Below are 10,299 nucleotides of genomic sequence, written 5' to 3'. Positions count from 1 at the left end.
GACAACTGTTTGAAAAATCAGAGAGATTCTATTCTATTCACCTGCTGCTCCAAAATGCCATGCATTATCTGTAAGATTTGCTTATCCGCTTTCAAATACCATCACTTTTCACTGATTATAACAGGTGCCAAGAGAAAAATGAAAGAAAATTTGCAGGCTACAAGACTTAGTCTAACAATTCAATTCCTACATTTGTTTTTAAAATATACACTAGTCTTCTCATGCTATATTCACTTTGAGGTTTTCATCTCCAAACAAGATCTGAACACACTGCATCAAATAAATTCTGTGGGAAGAATCCTCACTGAGTTCTACAGCACACTTATGCTAGTTTCTGCAGCAGATTTAAATAAGCAAAAGAAGCTTATTTTAAAAAAAATGCAATTCTGTAGTTAGAAAATTATATATATTTAAAATTTTTGTTGTGATTTTCAACTCTTCCTCCATGTTCTTCTTTGAATCACATGCTGTAGACATCAGAGACTTGAGAAATTTCTTTGTACAGCTCTACACAATTTTATATAGATGAAATATAACACTAAAGTGAAAAAATAGCTGGATTTTCAGAATGAGGTTTGCACAGATGCCTGCCTTTGTGTGCACCTAACCATGCAAATACCTGCTGTATACAGACACATTTAGTAGGTGCACACATAGCAAGTTAGAGGCTTAGCTGACCATGTTTGTAAACAGAGCCGGCCCAAGGTACAGGCCAGCCGGGCTACCGCCTGAGGTGCCCCATTGTAGGGGGGGCGCGTGGGGCTGCTTCACCGGGCGGGGGCGGCACCACACATACGCTGCGCACCTGGAGTAGCACCATGCATACGCCGGGTGCCCAGGGGCGGGGCTGCGCATGCATTGCGCTCCTGGGGGCGGGGCCATGCTCCTGGGGCCCGAGGCACGCGAATGTCTCGGGCCAATCCTGTTTGTAAACACATGATTTGTACGATCACATTAGGAATGTGTATGCTTAAATTTAGATACATGATTCTTGACACTGGGTATTGAAATCTGGGTCTTTGCAGACAATTACTCAAGATAACAATTTTTTTTTTTTTTTAAAGAGCACATTCTAAGCAGGAATTTAGAAGTGTCACCTCTCCCCCAGGACCACTTCCTGATCCCCTTTCCTTTTGCATGTCACCTGGTTCTTTTTTTAGACATTAACACACTGTGAGGTCTATTTCCTTATGCTTTCAGAACAGGGATTGCTCTTCTGATTATTGCTCTGGATGGGCTGGAGCAGACTCTGCCACCATTTACCCTCCTTTAATTGGTTAACCAATTAAACAATATGTTTAACCAGTTATCCAATTAAATGGGATTTTACATTCCCTACTAGTCATGGGAGAATATGGATTATGGATGACACAGTACAACTACACTTATTTTCACAAAAGTGTAAGCTTTTATAAATACGATGCTATAACATTAATATTACTTGTTAAATTTGCCCCTTCACTTTTCCTACTAAAAATCCCATTTAAGTTTTACTTGCATCACAAATTCCACTGAAAAATGTCATGCATTTTCCCTTTCAAGGTTGGCTATGTTGTGTGGTATATAATGTCCAGGAGATGTGTGGTTCCACTCAGCTTAAACACAGGAAATTGCTAAAAGACTTCAACTGTAATTTCTGAACATGCACTTAATTCTTGTACAGGATTAAGTTCCTTTAAACCTCAAAGCATCAACAGGATTACTTCTTGATGATTGCTGACTGCCACTGGCCTTCTCTCATTTACCCAATTCCAAAAGAAATGTTGTCCATGACTGGCAATTGTTTCTGTGTGGGATGCTGTTACTCAAGACCAACATTTGGGAGGAAACCAATTTAGCAGCTTGGCAATGACTTAGTCATCATATAAAATGTCTAATTATGACCCAATTTCAGGACTATTTTTGTTGAAATTAACAATATGCATAAAGATCTCAACACCTACTTATTGTATTTCATCCACATTACTTTAAACACACTCCTGTCTCTCAAATCCATATGCCCCACAGCCTCCATTGGATGAAATATAGGCACTGTTGAACAACACATACCAACACAAAAACACATTACAGAGAACAGGAAGCGAAGATCAGTTTATATCTAGCTGAAAGGGGCATGGAAAATAGGTAGGTCAAACACATTAATCTAAACTGAAACAATCAGGACAGTTGGGGTAACATCTTCATACTTTTGGAAAATTCCTTTTAATTTTTAATGGTCACAGGTGGTTTTACCTGCCCTAAAGTAGTGCGGCAAGTAGTTGAGATTCTCACTTCATCCAAACAAAACACAAAAGACTATGTTAATGCTGAACCTGTGTCTATTCACATAAGTTTATACTCTGTGCTATTTAGATATAGATCAACTCTGAACTATGGATGATTTTTCTATGGTAGGACAACTACAAATGGTAGCATATGCAACACCAGAAGTGAATGATTTATTTTACTTTTGATATTTTGCAGCACCAGCCACTGCCCAATCAAGAGAAGAACAGAAATAACTGAAGAGACAGGGTAAGGTATGTAAAAGAGATATTAAAACCTATGATGCAGGGAACTTGTGGTGCCAATTAGCAGGTGGCCTAGAGCAGTGTTTCTTAAACTGTGTTCCGTGGAACACCGATGTGCTGCGAGGCAGTTGGAGATGTGCTGCATAGAACAACAGAATTCAAAATGGCTGCCCTTAAAGGGGCAGGTGACTTTTTTCCCTCAATAACGTTCCCCTGACCCTTCCCCTCACCCCCCGACTTTTGGGGGGGGGGGGGCTCAACCAAAAATCCTTGATATTCCTCATTAAAAAAAATTATTAATTGGTGTTCCTAGGTCTTAAAAAGTTTAAGAAATAGTGGCCTAGAGGGTGCATAATATTTTAAAGAGATCCTCTTGGTCAGATATCTGCATAAGAGTTCTCCAAAGAGTGGCATGAACAGTCATTCTCAAGAGCCAACAGCCCACTGGTCTAGGGATATGAACAACTAGTCGACTAGTCACTTCCCCTCCCCCCTTGCTGCCTCTATCAGAAAGAGGCAGCAAGTGGCGGGGGAGGGGGGGAGAGAAGAGAGGGTGCTTCAAAGAGGCAGTTCTGCGTGGAGCCCTGGGCTCCACACAGTGTTGCCACTTTGAAATGCCGCATGCAGCCCAGGGCAAGCTGGGGAGTGACCCTGGGCTCCATGCGGCACTGCCGCTTTGAAATGCTGCAGGAAGCACAAGGCCAGTGGGGAACTCTGGCCCTGTGCTCTCTGCAGTGCTTTTGCCTTTGAAGTGTTGCAACAGCCCCAGGGGTTGCTGGGATGGAGGCGTCCTTATTGACTAATCAAATAGTCAATGCAAATTGCATCGACTATTCGATTAGCTGATTAATCTAAATTTAACATCTCTATACTAGTCATCATAATCATTCCAAAGAATATGTACAGATAATATTTAAGCAGCTATGTATGTATAAGGGAAATTATGTTCTTAAGGTATTAGAATTAAGGCAGGTCACCAGGAGGTGGCATACCTCAGAAATATTCCTTTCAGGCAAGAAGCAGCAGATACCTGTCTTGCTGTCTTGTCATTTGTATATTGTATGCCTCACACTGCAGGTCTAAATACATAGTGACCCAAAGGAAAAATAAGAAACTACAAAATCAATAAGCAAAGAGATCCACAGCATGAAACAAACAGCATGGGATGTCCTGGTAATGACTAAAGACAAGAGATTGTTAGAATACATCTGACTGCACAAGAAAACACAAAAGGTCCTTTGCCTAGGAGGCATGCTTTGCCATGAAAGAAGAACCACAGCGAACCCTAGCTGTAAGTGTGGCAAGGATTTTGCATGAGCAGTACTCTACAAAAAGTGAGCATATTTAGTTAATTAAAAAGTCCAAACTTATGTGTGTTATGATTATTTTACATGTAACCATTTAGTCTCAATATTTCTAGTTGATATTATCTGAATCTTTATGCTTTGTTAAACAGACTTGGATATGTTGACAGTGAGATCAAGTAGATGTGCTGTGTGTTCAGTGGAATGGTGATCTCAGGTGAAACTAGTGAGTTGGAGTTTGTTGTTTCCTTAGAAGACATGAATTTGTGAACACTGTGAGTGTCTAATGAGCAAGGAGCGACACATTCCAGAGAGCTACTCTGGAGTAGGGGTGTTAACTAATGTGTATTTGTGTAAATGTGTAACCACTGGATTTTTTAGCTGTTACACATTTACATGCCGGGGGAAGGGGGAGCACATAGGAGCTGAAGCTGGCTCCCCCAGAGCACCAGCTCCCGCCTGCCTCTCCCCCACATTGTTGCCTTTTTGGGAGGCAGCAGGGAGGATGAGAGGGGAAGGAGGCAGTTCTGTAGGAGCTGAACCGGTACATGCAGGGAGCCATCCTGAAAGCCACTTCCTGTGTGTTCCAGCTCCCGCCTGCTCCCCTTGCCTCTCGCGCTGCTGCCTCTCTACCATCTGTCTCTATCTTCTGGCTCCTCCCATTTCTGCCTCTTATACAGAGGCAGTAAGGTGTGTGTGTAGTCATTAGTATTAACCAATAAGCCCAGGCTTGTTGGTTAACCGTGTAAATGACTACACGCTAACATCCCTACTTGGGAGGGCTCAATGGTTGGGAGTACTATGACATCTAACTGGCAGCGAAACGGCAGAGCCTGCAAGACATGGATGCAGTACTTGTGCTGGCTATGGCTAGGGGAGTTAGTGAGCTGACCCCCTCCAACAGACACAGACACAGACAAGACTTGCTCACACTAGAGACTGTGGTAGTAAGGCACCTCTAGGCAGGGCTGAGGAGAGTCTTCACAAGACCCTCTGGGAAGCCAGCTTCAGGCCTGCCAGAAGAGATGGGGCTAGGGGCTAGCGTGCCCCTGCTAGCTCTTCAGCACCACCGGGGGTTCCAGTGGCAATTTAAAAGGCCTGGGGCTTCTGGACACCGCTACCTTGGCAGAGGCAGCCAGGACCCTGGGCCTTTATAAATCGTCGGGCCGTGGGGCAGCTTTCCTCCTACTTTGTTGGCAGTCCTGGTCCTGTGAAGCATCACAAAGCCATCAAGATTTGTTCCGAGCTACTAATGCCTTGGGTCCAGATGACAAAACTGATTTAATCATGCTGTCCCTGACTCAGGATGAAAGTGAAAATTCTAGTGACCAAGTACTAGAATGAGAAGTCAAAGACAGAACTTTTACAGTGGTTGTAGGTTAGAAAGAGAATATAATGTGTCCTTTACATTAACGACAGAAATTTGTGCTAGAAAATTTGTGCTACACAGCTTGCCCCCAAATAATCCACATTTGTTGATCTTGAGGACATTTTGCAAAGCCTATTTTTATCTCAAGATTTTAAAGAAGCAGGGATAATTTGAGGGATACACTGTAGGCTGGGATTCACGGCTAGGCTCTGAATCTTTTTCTTCTTTTTTTATGGTTTGGGAAAGCTGCTATTCTTATGTTTATTTTTTAAGTTGGTATGTACTTTTAATATATTCCAAAGATACCTACAGTCTTATCAGACGTATTTTTCATATTTTGTAGAAATCCAAAGACAAAAAAAATCAAATACAGTAGAAGAGGAACATGAGCACTGAGAAATTCGTTGTAAATTACCAAATACTGTGAACAATTTAAAAGCAAGGTTAATGAATCACATGTGTAATGCTTATTTAGGGACTTCACAGCAAAACTGCTGCTACTGAACCTTGGTTGAGAAATGGAGTGGCAATATTTTTGTATAGACCTGTCAAGTGGAAGAGTGAAGTTCTGATGTACTTACACATATGTTAGAAGTCATAGGGCTCCTAATTCTAATCATAAAATAGTTCTAAACACAATAATTCAATGTTAAATCTTAGAAATGCAAATGATAAAATGCTTTCAAAAAATATTTCTTACACTGTTGACTTGGATCAGAGTCTGTGGTCATCTTCACATAGTTCGAAGGAAAGAGACCAGTCACTCCACTGATTTCCCCTTGCCACCAGTCTGCATCATCTTTGCTCAGTACATTAATGAGCTGCCCTTTGGAGAAACTGAGTTCATCTTCATTGTTTGCCACATAATCATACATTGCTATCACTTGACATGCTAGGAAGAAAAAAATATTCACAACAGGGGTTAGCAGAACTTCTAGTATAAGGTAAGTCAATGTTAAGATAACATAAAGCCCATAGAAAATATCAATGAGACTAAAACAATTTTCAAAGACAGACAAAAAAAAAAAAAAACACAGAAGATTATCATCTCCATTTGGAGGGGCAGTTGGACTGCCTTATCTTCCCTTTTTAATAATACAGGCTGCTCCCGACTTGTGATGCCATCGGCTCCAAGGATAGTGTCGTAAGTTGGGGGCATCGTAACTTGAGCCTGCATTTATGACAGGCGTCGTAAGCCATGGTAAATGCTGGGTTGAGGACGTAAGTCGGGGTATTTCGGCCCCTTCTGCACTTACGGAAAAAGTCGTAAGTGCAGGGAGTGGGAGGTTCTAAATCGGGCCGTCGTAAAGTGGGGGCCTCCTGTACCATGGTGAATTATAAAATAATTTGTGTACTCAAAATGTATTAAAAGCTAAATCTCAGAGGGTACGTCTATACAGCATCCTAAACTCGAAATTAGATACGCAATTTGTGCTACGCAAATTGCATATCTTATTTCAAATCTATTTTGAAATAGCTTATTTTGAAATCTGGCGCATCCACACAGCACCAAATTTCAAAATAACATGCTAGTTTGAGCCATCTCTTATCCCTCATGCATTACCGGGATGACGAAACAGCGTGTCCATTATTTCGAAAAATATCTGTGTAGACGCAGGGCTTGTGTAGACATGGGATAGCTAATTCGGGATGCCTCTGGTATCCTGAAACAGCTGTGCAGTGTAGACGTACTGAGAGAGAGGTTTTGATCATGAATGCCTGTGGAGTTCTTGTACAAACACAGAAGATGCTACAGAATCTGCAGACTTTGAGGAAGTGGAACCAGAGAAAAATATTCTTATCAAGACCTACGTAGCAAATCAAAAATCCATGAGGAGTGAAAATTTGTCTGCCCATCCTTAGAAGAAGAATAACGCACAGTTGTAGCTGTATTGTCAATAGCAGTAAAAGTTCCCAGAAGTCTTGTTAGTGTGTGGAAGCAGCATCCCCAAAGAGTAGGATATGAACTTTTAGCATACACCAGGATGTGCAAGGTTGCAGTCTACTTTCACTAGTTAGCAAGGCTGAAAATCTCACAGCATTAGATGAATCTTACATACAGGCAGTCCCCGGGATACATGGATCCGACTTACATTGGATCCCTACTTACAAACAGGGTGAGGCAACCCCGCACTAGCTGCTTCCCCCCAGCAGACCAGGGAGACACGAAGCTAGCGCCCCCCCCAGCAGACCAGGGAGACGCGGAGCAGCTTTTCTCAGCAGACACCTCAGCTTGAGAATAAAGGACTGAGGGAAGTGAGGTGTGGGAGAATAAAACTGAGCTCTGGAGAAATGTTTGGCTAGAGTTTCCCCTACAGTATGTACCAGTTCCGACTTACATACAAATTCAACTTAAGAGCGAACCTACAGTCCCTATCTTGTACGTAATCCGGGGACTGTCTGTACTTTTGGACACAGTCTTTCCTCTGTAGGACAGAAACAAAGGGTATCTGCCCAGTACAATAAGCTATAAAGTAAGATAGCACAGCCCAGGACAGGCGCCAGAGATAGTACTGTTTGGTTGAAGAAGCTGTCTGTTAGACTGTACGTTCCTTGGGACAAAGCATGTTCTCTTCTGTGTTTGTTCAGAGCCAGTTACAATGGTCCCCAATACTGACTGCATCACAACCAACCCCACAAGGATAACAGGCAGCAATTAATCAGGCTATTACACTATACACAGTATGTTATACACAGAAGCTATGTCTAGACTGGCATGATTTTCCGCAAATCCTTTTAACGGAAAAGTTTTCTGTTAAAAGCATTTGCGGAAAAGAGCATCTAGATTGACACGGATGCTTTTCCGCAAAAGCACTTTTTGCAGAAAAACGTCCGTGCCAATCTAGACGTGCTTTTCCGCAAAAAAGCCCCGATCGCCATTTTCGCAGAAAACAAATCTTGAGCTGTCTACACTGGCCCTTTTGCGCAAAAGCTTTGCGCAAAAGGACTTTTGCCCAAACGGGAGCAGCATAGTATTTCTGCAAGAAGCACTGATTTCAGACAGTAGGAAGTCAGTGTTCAAGCAGCCAGTGTAGACAGCTGGCAAGTTTTTCCGCAAAAGCAGTCTAGACACAGCCAGACTGTTATTTACTGTAAATTAAAGAGTTAAATAAAATTATTAAAAGTTAAATATAAATGAGATTATTTTCCTACTTGAGAGAGCAGCAGGAGTAGTTCTTTCACTGCTTGGACCCAACAACTTAACATGGTTTGCAGGAAACCAGCCTTTCTGCCGCTTTTTCCCTCTTGCCTATAAAAAATGTTTGCAAATTAAATAAGCAACTGACCAGTGAATTGTAATGAACACTCTAGTCTCACAGCTTCTCAACTTAGGTCAGGTCTACACTACAGGGGAATCTCGGCTTAAGGTATACAATTCCGGCTACATAAATATTGTAGCTGTAGACAATGTACCTTAGGTCAAACTTCGGCACCGTTCCTACAGTGGGAGGTTGAGGGGAGAAATGTTCCCATCAACTTCCTTTACTCCTTATCACAGCAATGGGGACACCTTAAACGTTCGATTTAATGGCTCTGTGCACTGTTGCTCCCCGCCCCTCAGCTGGGGGAACGGCAGTGCAGTGATGTTTTTCCACTAAGGCTTTTCCCCGCCACTCCCATGCAGCAGAGCTCAGTGCCGGGGAGCAGCGTGGGGCGCAAAGTCACATGTCCCTGGGAGCAGGGTGCCAGTAAGCACCCAACTCCCAACACCCTTATGCACAGACATCACAGCGCCCTCCCTGGCCTGCCAAATTCTTTAAACTGGCATATACTGTTTCTCAGGGTAGCTGGATTAAAAAGGTTCAAGTACACTAATTTTTATATATTTCCTTGCATAGATTATACATTAACTTTTGCATTGCCAATTTATTCCCAAAGGCGTGTAACATTTTAATGATATTAAATGATATTGTGCTCTTTGAGGATAGTTTATGACATCTTTCAGTGCTTTCTGGGAGAAAAGTGTTCTGTGAATTCAAGGAATTATAATATACTGCACTACTTTCACCCCGCTTTTAAGAGTTCCCACTGTTTCATCAGAGGATTATTTAATATTTTAACAAAGTTAGTATTGCTTGATTAAAGAGTTATTCTGACTCTAATTTTTACATTTTATTAACTGCCAATACTGGACCCTTCTGCCAGGTTTACAAATACTGATTTTCCATGACACAAACAGGCCCAACATTACAGGTTTTAACTTGCAGTGAGATGTTCAAGTGTAGTTATATGTGAGAAAAAGGATTTAAGAGCTTCTCACTTTTAATTACTAAAATCACAAAGATTGTACTTGTTGTTATTCACTGTGTGAAGATTATTTTTCCTTTCGTTACCTGTAACTCTCCTTGCCACCATCCACTAGCATTTTTCTTCAGAATAAGTATCAGCTGTCCTGGAGCTAGACTTAGCTGTTCTGTCCCTGATGCAACATAAGCTGTAGTCACCTGGGCAATCTCTGAAGAAAGAAAAAGACTAGTGAAGAAGGAAAAAATACCATAAGCTAAAAGTTTCTAAGTTACATCAGGCTCACCAGGTTTCTTATTTTGTGTTCCAGTTCTGCCAGCAGTACCAGAAACCTACAATCAAAAGGCACAAGATTTTTAATTTGCAGTGTTAGCAGCAGAATTTACTGCAAATTGCTCTTTCTTTCTTAATATTCTTCTTTTGCCACAAATAACTTTTTTCTGAATTCTTCCCCTTTACTAAGCATACTAATTTAAAAAATGGCAAATGCTTTTTTTAACCGAAAAGCATCCATGTCCCTTCCCAGACTCTGTACCCCAATTCCTTGCCCCAGCTCTCAACCAAAAATCCCTGCACCCCCATCCCTTGCCCCAGGACACAGCCCAAACCCCCACATCCCCTCCTGTACCCCAGCCCCTGCTCCAGGTCACAACCCCCTCCTTCATCCAAACTCCCTTACCATAAGCTCCGCTCTGCACCCCTCTATCTTAGACCCTGCACCTCTTCCATTAGTATCATGGAAAAGTCCAGCCCTAGACACTTTCCAAATTCTTGGAGTGGCACCCCCATCAAAAGTTATTGCCCAGCCCTGGCACAGCCTGTTTTTCAAAGTCCAAATTCTAGGAAAATACAGTGAATGTACATAGACAAA

General features: G+C 42.1%; 1 protein-coding gene and 1 long non-coding RNA gene across 8 annotated transcripts in view; one reads left to right on the top strand and one right to left on the bottom strand.

The window, feature by feature from the left end:
* The window catches only part of ITSN2 (intersectin 2), a 140,348-nt gene that overhangs the window by 40,729 nt on the left and 89,320 nt on the right, over window positions 1-10,299 (bottom strand). For all 7 annotated transcript variants that reach the window (XM_075923397.1, XM_075923400.1, XM_075923401.1 and 4 more), the window contains 4 exons: window positions 9,715-9,760; window positions 9,518-9,639; window positions 8,337-8,433; window positions 5,884-6,075 (listed from right to left, as the gene is read on the bottom strand). In XM_075923397.1, the coding sequence (XP_075779512.1) occupies window positions 5,884-6,075; window positions 8,337-8,433; window positions 9,518-9,639; window positions 9,715-9,760 (457 nt within the window). The remainder of the gene's footprint in view (window positions 1-5,883; window positions 6,076-8,336; window positions 8,434-9,517; window positions 9,640-9,714; window positions 9,761-10,299) is intronic.
* LOC142827755 (uncharacterized) lies at window positions 2,323-3,880 on the top strand. The gene is made up of 2 exons (XR_012902482.1): window positions 2,323-2,519; window positions 3,588-3,880. It is a non-coding gene; the product is annotated as an uncharacterized LOC142827755 (long non-coding RNA).

The sequence above is a fragment of the Pelodiscus sinensis genome, chromosome 3, assembly GCF_049634645.1.
Source record: "Pelodiscus sinensis isolate JC-2024 chromosome 3, ASM4963464v1, whole genome shotgun sequence".
NCBI classification, from domain to species: Eukaryota; Metazoa; Chordata; order Testudines; family Trionychidae; genus Pelodiscus; species Pelodiscus sinensis.
The sequence above is the reverse complement of the archived record's forward strand: the minus strand, read 5'-3'. Positions and strand labels throughout refer to the sequence as shown.